We start from the raw sequence: 24,334 nt of genomic DNA, 5'->3' as shown, positions 1-24,334 counted from the left end.
AGGGTTCCTAATGTCTATGGTGTAAAACCTCAAAGAGAGGAAATACACCCCAAAGCCTGGAGACTTTTGAGAAGTCATGTAATGAATCATGTGAGCAATGATGAGCCTGATGATGCTACCTATGAAAGAACAGTGACTCACTCCTGTGTGGCTTCCTTCGACTAGTTTTCAGTTCTGTGTGCCTTTCCACCCATCTGCTAATGACTGAAGACTACATTCTAATGCTCTTGAAGAGAAAAGAGTGAAGTTTTAAAGTTGGAAGAAGAAACATCAGTAACCTGGGCTACGCTGATGACACCACTTTGATAGCTGAGACTGCAGATGATCTGCAAGCTCTAGTAATGAAAGTCAAGGAGCACAGTGAAAAAATGGGACTACAACTCAGGGCCGGACTGGGGGCACTGAGAGGGCAGTGGAATGTATGTGGGGAGGGCGCTGGGCTTTGAGCAGAATGGGTAATTAAGGGTGGGAGTATTCACTGCTGCCGAGTGCAGCGGGGCACAGGGGTGCCCTACCAATGGGGCGCACTGGGAATATGCCCTGTTGCCGTGGGCCAGTCCAAGCCTGCTACAACTAAATGTCAAGAAGACTAAACTAATGACAATGGGTACAGCAACCAGCCTCAGAATTGACCCTGAAGACACTGAAGTGGTGGATAGCTTCTGCCTTTTAGGATCAACTGTCACAGTAAAGGATCCAGCAGTCAAGAAATACGCCACAGACTAGCACTTGGTAGGGTTGCAATGAAGGCCTTGGAAAGGATATTTAGATGCCGAGACATGTCTACACCGACAAAGATTAGAATCATTCAGACAATGATTTTCTCCGTGACACTCTATGGATGCAAAAGCTGGACATTGAAGAAGCAAGATAGAAAAAGCATTGATGCTTTTTAACTTTGGTGCTGGAGGAGACTTTTGAGGATACAATGGACAACCAGGGGGAAAAACCCAATGCATCATAGAATAAATCAATCCAGAATTTTCACTCGAGGCACAAATGACCAGGCTCGAACAATCATAGTTCGGACACATTATGCAAAAATCCAGCTCCCTTGAGAAATCCATAATTCTGGGAAAAGTGAAAGGAAAGAGAAGACGACAACCAGCAGCAAGGTGGATGGGCTCAATTACAACAGCAATGAATACACCACTGAGAGACCTTCAAGGCCAAGTTGAAGACAGATCATCCTGGAGAGAATCTATCTATGTGATCACTAAGACACCAACTTGACAGCACTCAATCAATCAATCAATCAATCGTGTTAAGATAACTAGTGCTTGTATTAATCATTTGAAAAGCTGTTCCTATCATCTTTAGCTTTGCACATTCTTATTTGGTCACACCATTGAATGCTAGAGAACCAGGGGCATAACAAGGTTGGAGTGGGCCCAGAAACAACATTTCAAAATGGGTCCCCCATCACTGCCTTCCTCTAAAAATGAAAAAAAATATATATTCAAGGAAGCTTGGCCGGGCGTTGGGTGGGGGAGACATGTCTCTGGGGGTCCCCCGAGGCAGGGCCCCCCGAGATAATGGTCTCCCCTTGCCCTATTATAGTTATGCCCCTGTAGAGAACAATTTTTTTTTTTTAAGCAAAGAATTTCATGGGAGCAATTGAGAGCTGATCCTCCTCTTTTGATCTAAAAACGTTCTAGGAATCTCCCTAATTGAAATCTAACATCACTGACTGCTTCTTACACAGGAAACAGTGGCAGTGCTTTCCAATGTTGGGAAGAAATTTGTGTGCACACAACTCTGGGCTGAAACCCAGGCTCTGCTCAATGGGTTGTAATGGCAAAATTCCCTTTAGTTGTAATGGAATCATAATTTTACCTGAGGAATAGGACCTGGTCAGGTTTCAGCGCTGGGAGTGTAGGACATGATCCATTCAAGCTTAAGCACTTTTAAATCCCATTGACTTCAGTGGAAAGAAAAAGCATGCCCTAACTCCCATTAAAGTGATTGGAACTTGGTTTTTTTATTTCATTTATTACATGTACATATCACCTGAAAACCTCATATCTTGGTTGGAAGTGCATTCCATGTCAGAGTTGGCAAACACAAGCTGGTGGCAACTGCAGGTGGGTGTCTCCAGAAGAACTTGGAAGGACAAGTTATTAAACTTTCTCTGGATCGCACTCAACAGTTTAAAGACCTTGAAATGTTTATGAAATTCTCATCTGAACTTCTCCCTAGATTTTGGTGTTCCAACCTACCTGGTCTCATTTCTGGAGTGGAACCAATGCTTCGGGACTCCTCTATGCTTATTTCCAAATCTAGTCAAGAGTGCTATGCAATGCAGCTTGCATGCACACTGGAGCTCTGTCAGGTTTCAGCCAAGTTCAGAGACCAGGAACAGAGTTCAGATCAATTACTGGAGCCAGCATGTGATATCACCCAAGTTACTTATTGACAGTTACGTGTTTTGTTTTGAGGTTTGAATGATAATTATTGTGTTCTCTTCCCACTCTCTGACGCTCGATATTCTTTGGGACATTTGTTTAGAGCTCTAATAGTTGTATGCGCCATATGTGACAACAAGGCCATTTAGGGAGAAGGAGATAAGAACCTCTTGTACCAGCTCTGGAAGAGATAGCAGCAGAGGGCCTAACAGAGGAGGTGCCACCCCACCTGCCTGCCCATTGCCATTCCTCCTCTACACCAACACAAGGAGACCACTAGAATGCTGGCCTCAAGCATTTGCCCAGAGACATTTCAGATTCTCAGTACACTCCCTTGAAGCCAATAGAATGCTGGCCAATTTTATTTATTTATTTATTTATTTATTTACACAGTCAGACAGGTGCTATTGACTGGTTTGTTTTATCCAGACATCGAGTCCTTCCCAGGGACCTGGGATGGCTGAATTTTATTATCAATGTTGTTGCTGTTATTATAGGTATCGTCGCAGAATATAGGCTGTTCCCAGTAAAGCCGCGTTTTGTAATTGGCTGGTGGTGATTTCTGTGGCCCCTATGGTGTTGAGGTGCTCTTCAAGGTCTTTTGGAACAGCACCCAGGGCGCCAATGACCACTGGGATTATTTGGGTCTTTTTCTGCCACAGCCGCCTTCTCCTTCTCCTCATTATTAATTATTATTATTATGATTTGATTTCTATACCGCCCTTCCAAAAATGGCTCAGGGCAGTTTACAAAGAGAAATAACAAATAAGATAACAAATAAGATGGCTCCCTGTTCCCAAAGGGCTCACATCCTAAAAAGAAACATAAGACACACACCAGCAACAGTCACTGGAGATACTGTGCTGGGGGTGGATAGGGCCAGTTACTCTCCCCCTGCTAAATAAAGAGAATCACCACGGTAAAAGGTGCCTCTTTGCCCAGTTAGCAGGGGTAACAGCTAACCTCCAGGAGCCTATGGAGGCTCTGTGGCGACACTCAAGATAAGGACTCTCCTGGCCTGAATACAATTCTGCTCCAATGTTCCTTTTCAAGGAGAAGTACAGCCTGGAGCAGATGAAGAGGATGCGACAAGCAAAGGTAGGCCCCTGCTGGGAAAGATGAAGGCAGGAAAGAATGGGCCAGAGGGCAGACGGGCAGACAACCTGGGTTAAGGTCTGTGGCAAGGAGACAGAGATGGGGGTGGGGTGGCAGCAAAAGCTAGTCGGTACATTGTGCACACTGAGAGGGCAGCAGTGACCTACTTAAGTTGTGCCGTCAAGTCCATGTCGACTCCTGGCAACCGCAGAGCCTACTACATGATTGTCAATCAATTCTGGGGGAAGGAGCAGTCAATACACAATGAGGGGAACCTATTGGTACCCCTGTGTTACAAGTTGGCAGAGTTCCAGATGGGGCAGAGCCCCAGATGGGGCAGAGCCAGGTAAAAGGTCAGGCCAGACAGAAGTCAAAGTCCAGCAGTGGGACAGAGAACTCGTTTAGGTTTGGGGTGAGGGAAGAAAGCAAATTTATGTGGCTACTCAAGGAGACCAAGTTAATCAGATGAGGGAAATCAAGCCTGAAGCAATAGTTACTTAGGCCCAGCCACACTCCTACTGAGATACCTCGCCCAGCTGGTTGATGAGCAAAAGTACCCCCTCCAGCCATCAGGCTGTGCAGCAAAGATAAGACCAATAAGCCCCCACCCCCGTGTGCCCGAGAGCAAGGTGGCTGGGCCTGGCCTCTAGGGATTCCGGATTCATCTATTGACCACTGCCTGGCATCATACTGCCTAGTTAATGTCTTCCCAAACTGCTAATGTACTTGTGTATACTGATAACACACCAAGCTTGCTTTTTTAGATCTGGCAGCATGTTATGTATGCTTGCCATCAGAATTGCTTTCTGCAGCATTTTAATCAATGCACAAATGCTTGCTATCGGCACAATGAGAAAGAGACAAATGAACTGAAAGCCACTGCAAACTGTGCATGTACCAAATGCAGAATTTTAGAAATTCTGCTTTTTAGCTGTGTGTGTGTGTGTGTGTGTGCGCGCGCGCCCCCCTATCAACTTTGCAATGTCTGCACCAATATGAACCAAACTGGGTAGAGCTTCCGGGACACCTGGACAGCATAGTTTGTGATGTCATCCACCCCAACAAAAGATGGCCAACATGTGAACGTTTGAGGTGCAAGCAAGCTAACTTGTGAACTACCTAACCAACTTGGACCAAATTTAGTCCAGTTGTGGGGATAGTGAAAGGAAAGTAGGCAGATTAGTTCTTACTAGAACTTCTTGTTAAAACTACATTCAGGACATGAATACAGGGCAGAGTGAACCCAAGTAGTAACAGTGTTGTGTACTGCCTCTTTTAGGGCTTTTCTAGGATGAGAGGTATGAGGAACTAGAAGCATTTCCACCTCTGCTACAGAGTTCCGTCTGAACAGAATACAGACATTTAGTATATATAAGGCATACAAGACTTCTGTTGAGTCTATATGAGGCCCTCAGGGACTTCAACAGTTCAAAACCCAGATGGACTGGGGTGGTGAAAGTCCTCGTATAAGACGTTATATCAGTTCAAGTGTTTGTCCTGAACCTTTCCAATGAATTTTAAGCAATAAATAATCAACTGATTATTATAATAATAAATAAAATTATTAAATCCAATCCAATCTTTATTATGGCCATAGACTAGAGTATACAATTATTTAAGAAGTCTAGTGTGATTTGGTTGTTTTCATATCTCCCATACACACAAGGAGATACTCACTTATCTCCAAGAGCTACATATGTGCTATGGAAATAGGAGACTCAACATTATTTAAAAACACACTAAAAAGTAGGATATATAGTAGGCAACCCAAATGATGTTTTATACAAATCAGTATTTTCCCTCCCTCCCACCCACACCGCCCCCAGGAAGAATTCTGCAGGATTTCACTTGCATAATTTGCTTCCGAAATAATATCAGTCACTGAGCCATGCTTCAAGGGCGGGTGGGGGGAGGGGGATTATAAGCCCTTGAATTTCCTGTTCACAGAGCTGTCTTAAAGCTCCTGTCATTTTAGCTGTTGAACTTTCAGAGCTAGTTCATAGTAAGAGTGACAGGACGGAACAGAGGGGAGCATTCCAAGTGTAACTGAAGCAGACATTTAAAACAAATCAGTAAACTCCTTCTTGGAGATACCCTTTTTATTAAGACAACACGAGTTATAAATGGATCCAAACATTTTGCAAGCAAAATAAAACCTCAAAAGAGCTTGTTCATTGAAGAGAAAATCTCTAATAATTTATTGACCTTCAGTTTCACATTGTGAAAAAAATGCAGTTTTACAAAACCTCAAAATGTAGTAGCAAACAAAGAGACACAACATAGATATTTTACTTCTTCACTTGTACGGTTTTCCTTTTTTTGTACGTGAACCGCATCTTCAATTGTCAGACAAGGGACACTATTCAGCTCTAATCACTCTTATTCAGACAGGTGTCAAGCCAAGAGAAAAGGGGCTACACAATTATACCAGAAGGGGTAGGCTGTCCTTTGTTGTACGTTTCTACAGCAACCAGCCCACAAAATACGAAGAACTTTTTCGTCTTATGCCAAGGGTTTTGTGTGCACTCTTGTGTGAATTGCCATTGTCTTGGAAGTGTGAGCTGTTTTTCGGACTGGAATGGCCAAGGAGTAAGCCAGAATTCCCACGTCAATTCAAAGAACGGGAGTCCAAAATATTCGCCTGCAGCACTAGAGGCCTACCCTGATTTTCAGTTTCCTTCGGCCTATACTGGGGAATTAAATCGAAGGACTTGAAAGCAAACCACTGCTTTGAAATACAACTGCAGAAACTTCAGACGCTTTAGGAAATTGGCTGGTATTACAAAACAGATTTGTGTCATAAGCTAAACAGCTATGTAGAGAGCTCTTGCAGACAGAATTCTGTCACTTCTCTCAACAAAGAAAACAAAGGATTTTTGACCCTTTACTCAAATACCTTGAGTCATTCATGCCTGTGCTAAGTGAATGCAAAACATTCATAGTTCATCAGTGCTTTACACAGTTACTTAATTTGCATGCAAAATTAGAGACCCCAACCCTAATGCAACTAAGGGAGAACTTTTGCATAAATGATTTGTACCATTAGACTTTATGCTAAAATGTATTGGTGGTGGTTGTAAAATTAAAAGTCTAAAGGCTTTCCCCAGTTTTAAAAACAAGCTATTACTAGAAGAAAGTGGCTGGGTTCCCTCCCCCCACCTCAATTTTTTTTAAGTCTATTGTCATTTTATACTGTTGCTTACGCAGAGTGAATTTCACAGTCAACTTCAGCAATGATTCTGATCTTTGTCCTTACAGGACAGACACAATGCAGCCAACAGTGGAAAATGCCCAGGGCCTCCTCCAGAGCGGCAACCAAGAGCAAACAACATCTTCACTCCTGCATTTCAGTGCAGCTGTACTAAGTACATGGGGCCATTAGTCGTAATGTATTGACTGACAAATGGCTCAGTGACATGGACATGCACAACCCTAGCAATCCTTCCTCTTTCCCCTCACCCCTAGCACTTAGTACATTTGTATAAGAGTGCAGAAGGAATCTTAATTTGGAAGCTTCTCTAGCATATGAAACGGTCCAATACCCGATTAGTCTATCTAAGTCAGTACAGTGGACTGGCGGCGGCAGCTCTCCGGGGTCTCAGACATGGATCTTTCTTGGCTGTATCTACAGGTATCTTGGCTTGAACCTGGAACCTTCTGCAAGCAAAGCATGTGCTCTACGACTGAGCTACAGCCCCTCCCCACTGAACAAGTAGTCTCCCTTGTTACGACTCTAACCTAAGAAAATGTGAGAGTTGGTCAAAACCATGCAGATCAGAACAGTACAGAGTTGAGGAAACGCTGAACTACAGCAGTAATTTTCAAAAACCTTTTGGCTAACCCTGTTGAGAAGCACAGCTCACTATTTGCGAAATGGCACACCCATTCATTTCTTATATAAGATCATACATAAGAAATAAATAAATATACTGAGAGGCTGGAATATTAGCCTAGGGTAGCATAAGAAAATTCCTACAACTGAACATTGTAAATGTTTTTCATATGGTAAGAACTGTCAAAGAATTTAAACTACATCAGCATCAGTATCATCATGTAGGCAGGCATTACCATCATAAACTTATTTTAGGCATGCATGCATGCATTTCAAAGAATTTCTGTTTATACAACATTAAGATAAGACAACCAACCACAATGGAAGACTGGCAGCTTTATGTTGCTTGGGCTGTACCAATTCTTATGAAAACACAACACAATAGTGTCTTTAGAACTAGAAATTTGGCAAAGACGCCGTATGTGAAAAACTAGAAGGGTAGGGTCAGGTTTGAAAGCTGAGTAAACTAAAAGCCTTAGCTTGGGGTGGGGGCATTTTTTAAAAAATCTATTTGACCAGGATCTTTTGTAACATTTCCAGGTACTAAGTTTTTCAAGGTCTAACTGCTGATTAATGCAAAATAATACAAGTGTTTGAGGACATTGCAACTTTTCTCCTTTGACATCCTAACAATTACACTGGACTTTAGATTATGCTGCTGTAGGGTACAGTGTACATTAATATCAGGCCAGTCTAATTTCCTTGGTCAGATCAATGTGGCAATGGTAAAACATCCCATCTCCTAAAAATAAATTAAATAAATAAAACAAAACAAAAAGCCAACAAAAATTGGCTAATGCTATGAATAGGCCTTTGTATACAGAAATTCTGCAGGGTTTCCCCTCTTCCCAGTAGTGATGAAGCTGCACAAAAAGAAAGCTTTAACGCAATTGTGGCTGTTTCCAGATGAGTTCATTCAAGAAGGCATGACTAGGCAAATAATGCATTAACAGGGATACTATCAGCGAACCACACCACATGTAAGCTGCGAAGTCACTGGCCTGAGAAAGTGACCTCCATGGCTTCTTCCGAGAGAGAGAGAGAGAGAGAGAGAGAGAGAGAGAGAGAGAGAGAGAGAGAGAGAGTGTGTAATTTGAGATCCTGCTTTGTAATCCTTCAATTTCTGACCCCCACCTTGTACCAATCCCTCCTTCAATATTATTCAGCCTTTTTCTTGTACAGCAGAACAAGCCGGAGACCAAAGAATGTGCAAAACATACGAATCACATAAGCCCTTCTAACTTGAAGACAACTGTAGGCTTTGTTTCAGCATGCAAGCACTGAACAATAAATAGCTATATCTACAACAAGTAACAACTTAGGAGCAGGACACTGGTAGTAATTAATAAATACAAGAGGAAATCAAAATGTGTGTGGGGGGTGGGAAGAAAAGAGTTCTGTCCCTTCACCCACACATGTTGCAAAAGCCTTAAAAAAAAAAAAGTTGTGCTGTTTCTCCGTAGCAAGGAGGTCACTAGCCACAGCAACAACCATCTAAACTGATGCTCCAGGCACTGCCTAGGAAAACAAGCTCATTCCCAGAGCAGGGATACAGCTGCATCTTCATTCACAAAGACATCTTGCTGCTCCAGACATGGCCCACTTCCTCTGCAGCTGCTGCTGACACTTCAAGCTGTCACAAAGAGAGGTGACAACCATTTCAAATTTTGCACACCAACAGCAGAGTCCATGAAAATTGAGGGTTGTGCTGCTATGAAAAGTTCAGCTTTCCCCCGCACCCCGCCGCCCCCTACTTTGAAGGGCTGATTAAACTTGACATTAATCCACAATTACTAACACAGGGACCAGATCATAGGTTCATTCATTCATAGTTAAACCATGTGCTGATATACTGGAGACAGTCTTCCCCTCCCATTCCTTCATTTCCAGCTTAAGAATTCAGAAGGTGCAGAATATTTTCTTCAAAATAAAATTAGTTTTTCTTCATGAAAGCCACTCCTCCAGAGTTGGTTGAAGGTCCAACATTTCTTCATCAAATAATAGAACAAACTAAGGAAATAAAGGAAGAAAAAGGATTAAAGTACTTTTGAAAAACAATATGCCTAATGATATTATTTTGACCTAACTATAGGTTACAGAAAATGATGCCGCCTTTTTAGGGAACTGTACAATACTTAAGATAATTAGCTAACCACCATCACCACCCTGCTTATTTAAAGTCAGAATCTGCCACTTCAATTAATCATTCCTTATTCTGACAGTATTCATAGCATACATTTCACCTTAATAAAAGTTCTTTAAGGGAAAAAGAAGCCAGTGCTTCAATAGAATAGACTGATTCAGCATCAAAGGTCTCCTCTAATGTTATACAAACAGATAACACTGCAGAGATAAGAGTGAAAGACCATCAAATGCAGTTTCACTCCAAAACAAAAAGTTGTTGCCTGGCAAAAGTAGCAGGGTAGCCACTTTGGCCATGTGCCAAATCAAACTTGCAAAAGGAAAAGGGGGGGAAAGCCAGGCTGCCAGAGAAGAGAATCTCCAACCAATGCCCTCTGTTGACCATGGAGAATCTTGAATAGAATTGATTCAGCATATGAATGGCAGACATATTAATCCCCTTATTTAAAACGTTTCTGCTATTCATTATGTCAGAACTCTGTTTCACTGCCCTTTGTCATGTGACAATATAGTATGCTTCAGTGCCTCCCCATTGAAGCCTTTTCTGTAAGTTGATTATTCAGTGCAAAATATTGGCTTTGGATGCCAGGGTTTGGCGTCCATACTCCACCTTCTCACTCCATTATGCTCAGAGCCAGTTTTCAAACTAGGCACCACGCTGATTTTTAAAGTAGCAATTAATAGTGCTGCCAGAATGTATGAGGCAAAGTTTGATGGGATTTCCGCTGGTGTAATTGGAAAACTGCTCCAGTTAACCTGGTGCAATTGATTTGAATGTACATGTCTATTCCTGAAAGCTGAATTCAACCTTAGATTAAAGAGCATAGCCATGCCTCAGTAACAGAAGGGTTCATTCAAGATAATGCCACAGACCTAGCCTGTGATGTCTTAAAGATTAAATACAGGCCCCCTTCGTTATTTCTGAAAGGTTTCTTGTTGATTAGAGTCTTCTACACATTCCTGTGACTGGTGTGTCACTTTTTCCCCTTGCAACTTCTGCTTCAACTACTGAAGCCAATATAGTGGTTCCAGTCATAATGTATAGTTATTTATAACCATATTTTTTTCCCTATATAGCGGTGGAGAACCCTACTCAAGAGTCTAAGTCGGAGGGGAAAGGCGACTAAAATCTTCCCAACTGCTGTCAAGCTGGGGCCACACAGCACCATGAAAACAGAGCACAATCAGAAGCAATTTCCTTTCTGTCCCTCCCTCCCACTGACAGAGCAGCAGGAGCCAGTAAAAGTCTACTAGCTGGATGAGCATGCAGCATCAGAGACTGAAGTCTATAGCCACATCTATTCAGTTATCTTAACGCGTTACAGAAGCTAAGGCACAGCTTGGGGGGTGGGGGGACAGCACGGCAACACCATTTGTTCTGTGCCCTTATTAATTTGAAAGGGCAACACTGTAAATTCACACAGAATATGCATTTATTTTATTTTTATTTTTATTAGACCAATTCAGGGCAATCTTGAAAGAATGCATCAGTGACTGACATCTAGACTGGTGAGGCAACTGTATGAGCAAAGTTGCATAGCTGTGCTACGAGAACACAGGGATTTGTGAAACTGCACTATAGCGCTCTTGCACAGAACTTCCCTTTAACACAAATGAAGTGTGCCACAGGTTGAACAAGTGCAAGCTTGGTTATGGAAGTGCAACACTAGTCTGGGATGCAAATTCCAGACTTAAGGCAAGCAGCTATTGCAGTAAAGCTTTGCACTAGCACAGCGTCCTTCCACAAGTAGTTTGTTAGTCAGGATGTCAGTCTGTATCTCTCTTAGTACAATTCTGAGTCTAAGAATCCATGACAACTAAGATGACTGCATTAATTAGCACAGAAATACTAGGCTACAAATAGTGTGATGTGAAAAGATATACTCCGCTGTTTCACTACTGGGCTCAAAGAAGCCTGTGTTTTATTTGTAGAGTTATGGGGAAATGTCAGCCTAGGGTACACAGGATGTTCTCAAAATCAAAGTGTTTGCTAATAATGGATGGAAACAAGCTCTGTTCTTGCAAAAGATCAAATATCTTTTAAAAACCTCAGTGCTACACACAATTGTGTTACACACACTCTGCAATATTGGCATATCTTACAGGACTGCTACTGTGTTAATATATGAATTATTGTGACAATGTATGGGAAACACTTCAAAGTGCTATATAAATTCTAAATTATATTTAATATTTATAAATAGAGTAGAGTAAATACTGTTGCTGATGTGAGAGAGGGAAGAATTAGTAACTAACACAGGAGAAGAATGATGGAAACGTTACAGATGGTTATTTTATTTTAAACAAGAACTGATTTTACGGCCATAACCCTGGGCAAAATTATTTTCTATACAACCAGCTCAGAACTGCTCCTCCCCAGAAACCTAAATTCTAGACTATTTATTCAGTTAAAGTTTCAATTGGAATCAAAGATAGATTAAGACTCAGTAGGATCCACTGTGGTCCAAATGAATGGTTAGGAGCACCAAATCCTATAGTTCTGGTAATGCTAAGGATATGCAAGGAGATCTAAGTAGTGGTCTTAATGAAAGACCACAGGGAACATCATGTCAAGAACTCCTAGCTTTCTGAAGGAATATCAGATATATGTACAGTAGTAAAAGAGGAAAATGCATTCATAGAATGGGAAAGCTCCTCTTCATGGTTGCTGGGGGGTGGGGTGGGGTGGGGGGCTAACCCAGGTCTTGGCAGCTTTTATTTGAATGCAGGAGCCAGCCAAAAAGTTTATGAGCCAGACAATGGACACTTGACAAAATTACTGAGGGACTTCATGAGGGACATTGTGGAGCAGGAGGGTAAATGGAATTCCCTTTATCCCCTTTACTACTTAGAAAAGAAATAGGGCTGCCTGAGACCAATAAAATTCTTATTAAATAACTCTTCCTCTGAATATCCTAGTCTAGGAGGCGTGGTTAAATTTCTAGATGCCATGACTCCCTGGCACCTGGGATTTGTCAAGCCCTGGGCTACCCCCAAGTGCATTTAGCATGACATTGTGAAGAGGAGGGAAGGACAGTAACACTTGTTATATAAACTGTTTTGAGAAGGAGTTTTTTTGTTCATTGTTCAAGATAAGTGATATATAAATATTAAGTAAATTTTAAAATGAAGTAAAAGCTGCAACCACCAACTACATTGCCTGATGTACTTGCACTTCAAGAGCCTAATTTGCAATAGATTTTACAGCTATTTGTTAATGACCCTCCTTGTTGGGTATTTACTCTGTTGCAAAGAGAATAGATTGTCCTACTTTTATTGCAAGAGCCACTTATCCAGTTCCTTTTAATCTGGCCACCAACGTTAACCTTCACAAAGAGAGAATTATACCAAGGAGACTTTACAACCACATTGGCTTCATGGATCCATAATGCAGCTTCCAAATGCCAGAAGAAATTACAGGACACGTACCTATTTAGGCAACACGAACTGCAATCTTTGGACCACTTACACTGCAATAAGGCCCTGCTAGTCAATGTGATTTGAAGGTTCTGGAGTTTTTTAATCCTTTTTTTAAAAAAGCTGTATTCTATCAAATTAACTAGTTGCAATAAAAATAATAGTGCTATGTGAGACTTCCCTCCAAGTAAACATGCATAGGACTAGGCTGCACACCTTGATCCTAACCATATTAACTCAGAAATAAGTCCCACAAGGTTTAATAGCACAGACTTCCAAGTAGGTATAGTTAGAATTGCAGCCGCAATTTAAATCTTTCAAGCTTGGAAGAACAAGAAGGTATGTTCAAAGTAAAAGCAGTGGCTGCCCCACTGCTAAAAAAAAGGTTACAAAAGGTTTTATTGGTATTTCAAATGAAAAGGCATCAGAGGGGGGAAATGTTTGCAAGAAGAAGAAGAAGAAGAAACCCTATACAGCCACCTGCACGAACTAGTTCAAATTCAGAGTTGCTTGCAAGCAGATGCCATTCCAGTGAAGTCACTAGTATTGCACCTGCCCACATCATCAGGTGTGAATTTAGGCCACTGAAGTAAACTATAAAGTAGAATTTATGTGCTTTGGAACGCTCTGAATTGCAGACCAAGTTCTTACTTGAGCCAAATGGCATATCTTCTTATAAGCATAAGGTCAGCATGATTCACCATCAGACTTCGAAGCTATTTTCCCCCACCCCACTTGAGCAGAAAGCATCTATCTATCCATTTATATGTATATAAATGTGTTAAATAAATAAATAAATCTGTTTCTGTTATGAAAAGTCCCAAATCCACTACATTCAAGCTACATAATTTAGGCATGCTTTCTATTCTAAATGATCATGGTCTCTTCAAAAGATATAGTCTATGCAAACTGCCTGTTTATTACTTCAAAGTCAACTATCCTTTTTACTGTACAACATATATATTTAGTCCCACTAATTTTCATTTAATTAAGTGCACAAAACTATTTTTTTTTTAGTTTAGAAAAAAGACAACTGTTCGGAGACATGATAGAGGTCTATAAGATCATGCATGGTGTGGAGAAAGTGGATAGAGAGGAATTCTTCTCCCTCTCCCATAACACTAGATGGGGTCATCCCATGAAATTGATTGCCGGGAAATCTAGGACCAACAAACGGAAGTACTTTTTCACACAACTGTGGAATTCTCTGCCACAAGATGTGGTGACAGCCAACAACCTGGATGGCTTTTAAGAGGGGTTTGGATAATTCATGGAGGAGAGCTCTATCAACGGCTGCTAGTCAGAGGGCTGTGGGCCACCTCCAGCCTCAGAGGCAGGATGCCTCTGAGTACCAGTTGCAGGGGAATAACAGCAGGAGAGAGGGCATGCCCTCAACTCCTGCCTGTGGCTTCCAGTGGCATCTGGTGGACCACTGTGTGAAACAGGATGCTGGACTAGATGGGCCTTGGGCCTGATCCAGCAGGGCTTTTCTTATGTTCTTAAGTGTTGTTATCAATTTTAGACTTAGTTATAATCAGAGTCCTAGTAGGTAATGATATGAACATGCTGATCTTATACAGTTAGATCATCTACTTTTGGAAAAATAAATTAGTGTGGGTTTGTTACAAGATCATTCCAATTGTAGCATTGCTCTAGCTGTCACAATAGCAATATATTTTACAAGTCTATGGACTAATTTACACAAGACATTTTGTTCCCTGTGCAAGCAGCCTCAACTACCCTCAGGCACAAACATGTATAAAAACACAATATTCAAAGCAGGAAAGCACAGATCCAGAAGTAACTCTTGTATCGTAGGAATGGGGTAAAGTACTGCTATGAACACCAAGGGCTGTACCTGTAATTGCCAGGTCACACTTTACATTGCCCACACAAACGCAGAACTCAGGGCAATAGGACTACTCACTGTTGTTGAACAAAGCGCCTTGTGTAGACCAGTCTTACACTGCAACATAGTAAGCATTGGTTAGAAGAATGGATTTCTATTCCCAATTCCCTCTTCATATGATACGGCTTTGGCTGAATCACGCTAGTCTAGCCCTTTTCACTTTGCTTTCCTCTCTGAAAAAGCACTGTAGTTAATACATATTCTCCTGAGACATACAGGTAAGATGCACTATACAAATGCAAACTAGCCATTTGTATCTGCAGGTGCGGTTGGTTTCTCACCTGATAGGCCACACATGCAGTTAAGAAGGGAGATGCTTCCATGTGCTCACAAATGCAGTGGGGATTAACGAGTAGGGCACTGTGGTTATGCTGTTCCACACATCTAGTGTGGGGTCGTAGCAATCTAGCGTTTTGCATCTCTGGATACCAAAATATCCTCCAACCACATACAACTTGTTCCCAGATGCTACTGCATGGCAGCTCATTCTCTTCGCAGTCACATCTCCCACCTTAGTCCACTGGTATGTTTCACTGTTAAATTTATAAGCTGAGCATGCAGAGAATTCAGTATCTCCACCCATAATAAAAATCTGATTTCCCAGAACAGCTGCAGCTGTGTATCGCCAGGGCTGGGGGCAGGTAGCGGGTACTGTCCATCTGTTTTCACACAAGTCGTAACACTGAACTTTGGGTAGCTTATCATGGCTAACACTGGTCCCGCCAAAGGCAAATAGCTTCAACTTGGCACTGACTACAGCAGCATTGCTGACTCCTTCTCGAAGTGGGGCAACCATTGTCCATTTGTTGGTCACGGGGTCATACTGTTCTACTTGCTTTAAGGATACTGAGGGAGAAGCTGGAAGACAGCCAGTGGCTGCTGTGTGCCCACCTACAACATACAGACAGTGTCTGAGTTCAGCAGAGCCATGGCCAAATCGAGCAACTAGCATGGGAGCAGCCTTGGACCACTCTTCATGAAGAGTATCATATACCCAAACATCTTTAGAAACTCCGTTTTCAGACCCCCGGCCACCAGTGATATAGACTTTGCAGCCAATAGCACATGCACTAAATTCTTTCCTTGGGCTTGGGATGTCAGCTTTTGGAATGATCTCCTTTGCTTTTTGGTCCACCAAGTACAACTTGTCACACATAAAGGTTTGTCCTCCTAGAAGAAATAAGGCATGGCCAGTTTTTCGAGGTCTGGCACACAAACTGGTGACCACACCATCATTCTGCAAGATCTTCAGCTTGCACCTTATGGCTTCTTCTACAATCTCTTTGCTCTTTCTCTGCTTGGTGATCAGCTCCTCAGTTGCAACATTTTCCATCAGATAGATGGCTGGCAGAAGAGCTAGTCTCACAGTCTGCAACAGTTCATGCAGGTAACAGTGCCGTTTATTCAGATCACAGTTAACCCAGTTCATGGCGGACTCATATACCAGCCGCTCATCTTCGGTCTCCAATTCTTCACTAGACAGGAGCTGCACAACCATGTCTTTTGGGAGCTGGAGAAAATCATCACTTTTGCTGATAGTCTGGAAGTTGCTGAGGCACATTCTCCAGGACAGCTCATAAAGTTTGGTGCACTGGTGAGCATCTGATAGAAGCAGCATGCCAAGACAGTTAGTGGGATGAAGATTCTTCTCTAAGAACTCTGCACATGCATCTCGAATATCTTGGAACTCCAACATGTCACCAGCCTCTAGAAGGGATTCTGCATTCTCTTCATTGATGATGACCCTTGAGGAGTAGGCATAGTCCAAGAGAAGTTCTAGGACTTCTGGATGGATAGAGTTATGGAAGTTGACTTCACTGGCTTGACTCTCTTTGAGTCCTCCACTGAACATTGCTTCAAAATAACGACTGCAAGCAGCTAGGACAGCTCTGTGGCAAGGGAATGACTTGTTCCCAGCATGGAGAAGCACATCTGTAAAAAGACGTTGTTGGCGCAGAAGGTTGAGATGAGTGAGGACACTATCAGCATATGAAGATTTGTGGAATAAGTATATGTTTATGGAGCCAGTGCTGGCTCTTGACTTGCGATTCTCGTGCATGCTGACTGACATTTTCTTCCACACCTAAACATAATAGAAATAAGATACAGTTAAAAAGTCTCAGGAGAGCAGCGCAAGACACTTTTTAAACAACTAAAAGTAACTACATTTTTCCCCAGCATGCAAAACTTAACAATATGAAACAGAAACTGAGGGTAAAGAATTCAAAACCTATTTGTGTTTTTCTAATGGATTTCTTAAGCGTCTAATTCTAAAAATTATTGCTCAAGACAGCAGGTTTATCTCAGCAAACCAGATCTCCCACTTTCATGGCACTAAAAGGTGGCAATGTAAATCAGGATGGGAAGAGGGATGGCCTGGCCCTGATTTTCTCATATTTTCGTGAGGTAGAACACCTGATTCACTAAATATGCATAGATATACATTCTTAAAAAACATTCCTGCAACATTCTCTTGCTTTGAATCATAGGGGGAAACACTACTTTCAGGAATGTAAGACAGAAGTATCTACAAATTAACCTCATTAAGATGATATCTTGATAATTCCCACACACACATTATATATAAAGATAAAGCAGATATAATTACTCCTAGCATGTTTTTTCTTGAATTTTTGGTCTAATGTTATGGGCAGTTTCTACCTCACAGCAACTTGCTTCTGCCTTCAGCAGTAAGTATCCCAATACAGGAAGCACTGCAACTTAAGGGGCACAGTAAATGGTCTGGGAGCAACAGATGCTGCAGCTTCGATGAAGCTAAGCAGGTAAGGCCTGTTCAGTAACCTGGATGGGAGACCTCAGAGGACCCCATGTAAAAGCAGAATATACAGTTTTTAAAAAACCAACAACAGTACACATGCCAATATTGGAGTCCAATTTTTAGGGGGGGGAGGAATTGCCACTAATCTCAAGTAAATGGCAGAAACCACACAGGGTTCTTATTCTTCCCCAAGGAACAAACCCTCTGGGTTAACTACAGAGGACAGCAGGATTTAAATGCAGCTGATAGGGTGCAAGATAAGGTGACAAAATAAAGTGGCAAGATGTGGAAATATGAATCTATAGGCAGGCACTCGGTGGCCTCCCTGGCCTTAAATCAGTTCTGGGTTCAAGTGAGATTAGTTTGCCTCATTTTCGAAGGCAGGGATGGGAGGGCTTGGGGGACAAGAAGGCCATTATGAGCTCGGACAGGAAGCAGCTTAGCTGAAGGTGTGGGCCACTGCTACAGCTGACCACAGCACAGAGCTCTCTCACTCAGGAATGAGCTTCAAGACCAGTGGGGTTGGGTCTACCTGCTGCACAGGTCAGACTAGCTTTGATTCAGGTTTCATAGAAACTACCGCAGTCCACAGAAACAGCCTATGTCTCAACAGCCTAGGCTGCAGGTAGGAGTACAGGAGGTTGAAGGACAGAAAGATATAATTTGTCGTGACCTCCATGAAACTTTCCCACAAGACTAAGCCTGTCATCCAACCGGAACGAGTCAACAGAACCTGAAGAAAGACGCTGAGCTATTCATTAATCTGCTGCTGGCTGATGAGTCAGATATGACACTTGACCAGGCCCTAGAAATATGGAATTTGAAGTTCAGGGTGAACTGGCCTGTTTTAGAACACAGGATGTTCACTGTGTTTGTTTAAAGACACAAAGCGTAGCTTCTGTTTGGAGAAAAGAGATGTGAGACTTCACTACAAGGAATTAAAAAGGAGGTAAGGGCCAGCCAGGAAAACCTATTTTATTCACCTTCCTATTCCACTATATATTTGCTCACAAATATATTGCTGATACCTGAAAAAACACTCAGTTTAGAACCATTTTCCCCACACATGTTCAGCAGCCTGGTGAAGGTTATGGGGATGGGGTCGAAGCTCAGTGGTAACTGCTTTGTATGCAGAAGGTTCCAGGTTCAATCCCTGGCATCTCTAGGCAGGGTGGGGAGAGAGCCACTGCCAGTCAGGGTAGATGATATGAATCTTGATGGACCAGTGACTCAGTCATTGATCCATCAATGAGCTAGACAACTGAGTATAAAGGCAGCTTTCTAAGTTTCCCGTATTTGAAAGGTACTGTGGGTTATAAGTCTAGCTCTTCCAGTTAAATAGGGTCATAGAAGGCTGCCTTACAACCGAGTCAGATTATTGGTCCATCTAGCTCAGTACTGTCTACACTGACTGGCAGCGACTTCTACAAGGTTTTAAGAGGATTTATTCCCAGCTCTACCTGCAGATGCCAGGGATTCAACCTGGGGCATTCTGCATGCTAAGCAGATGCTCTACCACTGAGTTACAGTCCCAGCAAAGGCATTGAGCTCTATTAAGTACAAGTGGAAACTTCTCTTAGACCAGAGGTTTTCAATACATTACAACCAACCCTAATGATTACTCAAAACTAAGTCCCACTGATTTGGGAAGCACAGCTTTAACTTAGAGGATAAATCTGTACATTGACACCAACAATGAACAGTTTAAGAAGCATACCTCACCCAACACTAGATGCAAGACATACTTTGACAGTCAAACATGAAACAATCATTTTATTATCTGGCATTTTGGTCGCTTAGTAAAGTTCACAGGGAAATGCACAATACTGTAAACATATTTTCCTTTCTGGGTCATATTTTGAAAAACAGTCCCATAATCTTAAAAAACAGATTACATGTACTGAGCAAACTTGTTATTAGCCACTACAAGCTAATGAAATTATCTGGCAAACAATTAACATTAAACCGAGCGAGCCACAGCCATGTAGCTGGGATTTATTTATTTATTCAGTTTCTATACCAGTCTTCAAAAAATGGCTCAGGGCGGTTTACACAGAGAAATAATAAATAAATAAGATGGCTCCCTGTCCCCAAAGGGCTCACATTCTTAAAAACACACACAAGATAAACACCACAAACAGTCACTGGAGGTACTGTGCTGGAGGTGGATAGGACCAGTTACTCTTCCCCTGCTAAATAAAGAGAAACCACGTTAAAAGGTGCTTCTTTGCCAATAGCAGAGGTTAAAGTTCACCTTGTTGCAAAATGCTTTCCCCCCAAGGAGTCTCCTGCTACAGGAAGACTAGATAATATTACTCCATCAATTACAGTCAATAGGTGAAAAACTTGTGGTTGGTATATGCTGTGAGACTACTTTTCAAGGTTTTAGAGAGTATATTAATCATCAGTTTAAAATATCTATATTCTTTGTGACTAGCAAAACTCATATTTAGGAGTTAACACTTCCAGATAGAGATGGCCTCAAAGTTTGAACCCACTGAAATCAAAGTGAACCCTACATCTAGAAGGAAATCAATCCTCCTAACACACTGCTACACACACACACACACACAAATGTACATCATCTAGGACTTACTACTGCAGAAATTTGTCTGCTCTCAAAATTTACTATAGATCAAAACCTCTTAGGAGGACTCTTTGGCAGGAAAGAGAAAGTATGAAGATTAAACACACACATTACTAGCAGCAGCATAAATTACAAAATGCAAAGAGCAAACACTTGCTAAAGTGCTCCTACAGCAAGTCATGTACTACCTAAGAGCCCAAAGCCCCATAGGTGTGGAAACATCACATACAGAGAATATAAAGTAAAGGCATGAAACAAATAAGAAACCATCCTAAGAGTTAGATTTCTGTGATTAGCAACTGGCAGTCTAATGGTCACATGCAGAGAGGGAACAGAAGTGGGAAAGAGCACACTGAAGTAAATTTCCCAAGATCACCCAGCAATGCTGATCTCAACTCCCCCAAACATAATTATAATACCAACATTTTGTGATTTAGGAAAGTTCTTTAAATGAATCACACACTTGTGACAGGGTATTACATCAAGTTTTTCTGATATAATTCTGGCATAATTTTTACTCTCCATATACTTCTGAGATCAACCAAACTATTACTTTATACAATATTAATATGAATATACATTATTTATTACGCCTTAATATTTCAGTTCCAATCTGCATCAATAAAATTTCATCCCAAACATGATCCCAAAACCTTTCATCCCCATAAGGCTATGATAAGAGTCCCTGTTATCAAAAACGTTTGTTATATGACTGAACAGGGCTCCACTGAGATGGAGTTATATGTACACAACACACCCATTTATATGAGCTTTAGATTCTCTGTACATTTTGGGTGCCCCACAAGCCAACAGCACAAGCAAAGCTGGACTGCATTCCATCCAAGCTGACAACTGAAATACTTTGTTCCTGCATTTGTTGCTTCAAATTATGCAAACCTCAAACATTTCAGCAAAGGTAATTTAAAACATTGAGCAAAAAGGATTAAGCAACACCCTTCAGGCAATTTCCCCCAGAAAACATTCAGAAGGCAAGGGGTTAAGATGGTAAAATTAGGAATTCAGTAGGTAGCAACCATACAACCCTTGGCTCATGCTCTTAATAATCATGCTATTTTCAGAAGCGAAGAAATGCCTTGCTGGATCGAACCAAGGCTGGTCTAGTCCAGCATTTCATTTCCAGCATCAGTCTGTCAGGTACCTCTGCAAGAGCACAAGCAAGGCAAAATAGCAATGTCTATCCCTGTTCTTTGTCCCCAACCTATGGTACTCACAGGCATACTGCTTCTAAACTTGGAGGTTCCACTACAACCCTCTTCAGGCATAATGTAACAATGTAACTATGTACACTCTACAGAGTTACAATATCCACACGAGTATGCCAACAAGTCCCACCTCCAAATCAATGAGCGCAGAGTCTGCAAAGACAAATGCTGTACCAGGGACAAACACTTGTGTTCTTGATCCATGGGAAGGACCTCACTCGGGAACAACTGCCTCTGCAGACAAACACTGTACTTGTGGACAAGGCTGTGGAGCACACTGATGCAGAGACAAGGCTTGCCAGTGTGCTCTTGTGGGTGTTGTAACCACATACAGTGTACAGTTACATACCACCTGAAGAGAGCTTATACCTCCAAGCAAACTGTGAAAACTGAGAGTTTGGGCCAAGTGATTGAGTGAAGAAAAGATTATGAGTGAAATTTGCATAATTAGAGATAAAACATGTTCTTGGAATGTTATCTTCCTACTGACTACTCAATAATTCCACTCATTGTTCTGAAAATTACTTTGGAGATACACACACACACACACACACACACACAATCAAATTTGTGAGCTTCAGATCTTATCAGCCACAGGATGAAGTCTGAAAAACATGATTTACACACACCTTGTTCCAAGCAGATGATCCACCGACTTACCTTGCATTTTCCATATGCAGCATTAATACCCCATAAAATTAGGAAAAACACACACCCTAAAGCAAAAATCTTCATCTGCTTCCTGTGTTCAGCCACCTCCTTAACTTCAAAGGAGCTGTTTGAAGGGTAGACTCCGTTACTAAGCAAATATTGATTCAGTTCATCATTCCTTATCACATGTACTCACAAACAATTAGGGAAAGATTCCATTCTGTTTATTTAGCTAATGTTGGTTGACAGAAATTTCCTGGCCAGTGTAAAAATTAGTCGGTTTCTACAGTCATAGAGATGGTCATAGTCACCAAGATGTTCAATGGTTAAAGCAAGCATCAGTCACTATTATATTTTCTTACTATGACTGTCATGCACTAGAAACACACAAGCTGCAAAAACAGATCAGTCCACTTTCGTAAGCTAGTACATAAGATTATTATTTGGATAACCCTATGTATGGCATTTTAAATATTTATCCCTAATTAAACAAGTCTAGTCTGTAGCAGTCAACCACTACTGAAAAGATAAACTAACTGGGGTCTCTATCATTTGAAGGACCCTTCATTTCAGAATATCACAGCATAATGGATAGCATAATCTCAACTTCATAAAACTACAGCACACACACACGCCAGAATCTTGCTTGTTTCTGGAATTTTGGTGTGCTAATGCTAGACGATGCAATCTACAAACTTTTCAGTGTATTTTGAAGGGGAGGGATAGAGAGACTGCAATTTTATCCCACGTTTAAAATGGATCACGTTTTATTCTGCGGTGCCGTTGATAATACTTCTTGACCCATTACCCTGAAATTTAAACGAGTGCAACTTGGGACGTTTTTCCACCTCCTGGTCCATTTCCTCGCTCCGCAGGTGCCCGAGAGCGCAGGAAGCCATGTGCGTCCCCACAAAAGCTCTGTCAACGGCTGCCTCCCCCTTCCCTTTGCTTTGAAGTGAAGAGAAAACAGCCACCCAGAACCCTGGGAAGGACGGAAGCAGAGGCAGCGCACCCTCTTCCTGTGGGAAGGGAAAGGAAGAAACGTGCCTGGCCAGGAGCTACAGCGACCGTTTTTGGGCTGCCGAAACAGTCGCCCTCTCCTGACAAAACCCAGGCGCATCACGCACAGAGAGAGCTTCCTTTCAAAATGAGAGCTGCTTGGAACTGGAAGCCTTTTCCCACCCATCACACTCTATGGCCCACGGTTGCGGATAGGACTCTGAGGTGTACTCTGCACATGCTCAAAAGCACCCTTTTCTTGATTTCCCCTGCACCGGCTCCGCCGCTCTAGTAGCCCTGAAAACAGGTTTCACCGATAAAGCTGCAACCCCATCCTTGAGCGGAAAGACCCACAGAACTAATTCAGCTAGGCTTCCTTCGAAGCGAACACTGAGGCACAGAACCGGGCGGGCTGCATGCCGCGCAGGGGATGCAATACCCATCCTCAGGAAGCCAATGGCAACCTTCTCCTTCACTCTCCCGTTGACCCGGCTTGCAGCCAGAGAACACAGCGAGCCCTCGAGCAAGCCAATTAACGCTGCAACAGGTGGGGGTGGCGGGGAAGAGAGGCTTAAAACTTACAGCCGGCGCTTCGCTTCCTCCGGGGCACTCGCGTCCAGCTCCTAGGACAGGGCAGCTCACGGCATGGAAGCGCCGGGAAGAAGAAACGCAGCGCGAGCCGGGCCTTCCTTCCCCCGCGCACCGGCAAAGCGGGCGTCTCTCGCCGTCGCTCCCGCAGAAGAGAGGGCAGCTGCTTCTCCCTTTCGAAGAGACGCCGCCGCACGCTCCTGCCCAGACGAGCGCCTCAGCGGGTTTGTATGAACTGCCGGGGCAGCGCTTGGCTCTGCTCTCCCTGCTGCAGTCGGAGGCGGGGAGGCAGCCAGGAGAAGGAGGCGGAGTTGCAGCGTGCTCGCCTCCCGCGCCTCCTCTGGCCCCGGTTGGCGCTAGGCAGAGTGTATATGGGGCTGCTGCTGGCGGGGAGGGCCACATACGCAAAGCGCGAGTGACACGCAGGGGGCGGGAGAGGCTGCCTGAGCCGCCGAGAAGCTCCCGGCCGGCGACGGCGAGGCAGGGGGCCGCGCGGAGGTGGGGGAACGGGGGCTGGGGCAGGAGCTAACAGGAGGCGCCGCCCTCTGCCTGGGAGGCGAGCGCGGAGGGAAACCTGCAGGCTTGTGGCCACCGTCCAGAAGATAGTTCCCGCAGAGAGGAGCCAGCCTTGCATGCTGAGCAAATAAATTCAGCCCAAATCTCAGGGCACCGCCGAGTGTGTGTTTCTTTCAGGGATAGCTCCGGCG

General features: G+C 42.8%; 1 protein-coding gene across 3 annotated transcripts; it reads right to left on the bottom strand.

Annotated features, from left to right (window-relative positions):
* Positions 1–5,667: 5,667 nt before the first annotated feature.
* ENC1 (ectodermal-neural cortex 1) lies at positions 5,668–24,080 on the bottom strand. 3 transcript variants are annotated; one of them, XM_053295149.1, is made up of 3 exons: positions 23,622–24,080; positions 15,082–16,883; positions 5,668–9,342 (listed from the first exon to the last, which is right to left on the bottom strand). In XM_053295149.1, exons 1-2 carry the CDS (start codon positions 24,027–24,029, stop codon positions 15,102–15,104), a joined length of 2,190 nt encoding a protein of 729 aa, XP_053151124.1. In that variant the 5' UTR covers positions 24,030–24,080; the 3' UTR covers positions 5,668–9,342; positions 15,082–15,101. The 3 variants fall into 3 exon arrangements, with proteins under 3 accessions (XP_053151124.1, XP_053151125.1, XP_053151126.1); XM_053295150.1 differs by lacking the exon at positions 23,622–24,080 and adding an exon at positions 22,849–22,981; XM_053295151.1 differs by lacking the exon at positions 23,622–24,080 and adding an exon at positions 21,399–21,525.
* Positions 24,081–24,334: the final 254 nt, after the last annotated feature.

This window comes from Hemicordylus capensis, chromosome 2, assembly GCF_027244095.1.
Source record: "Hemicordylus capensis ecotype Gifberg chromosome 2, rHemCap1.1.pri, whole genome shotgun sequence".
Classification (NCBI taxonomy): domain Eukaryota; kingdom Metazoa; phylum Chordata; class Lepidosauria; order Squamata; family Cordylidae; genus Hemicordylus; species Hemicordylus capensis.
Note: the sequence above shows the minus strand (reverse complement) of the source record. Positions and strands in the feature narration are given on the sequence as shown.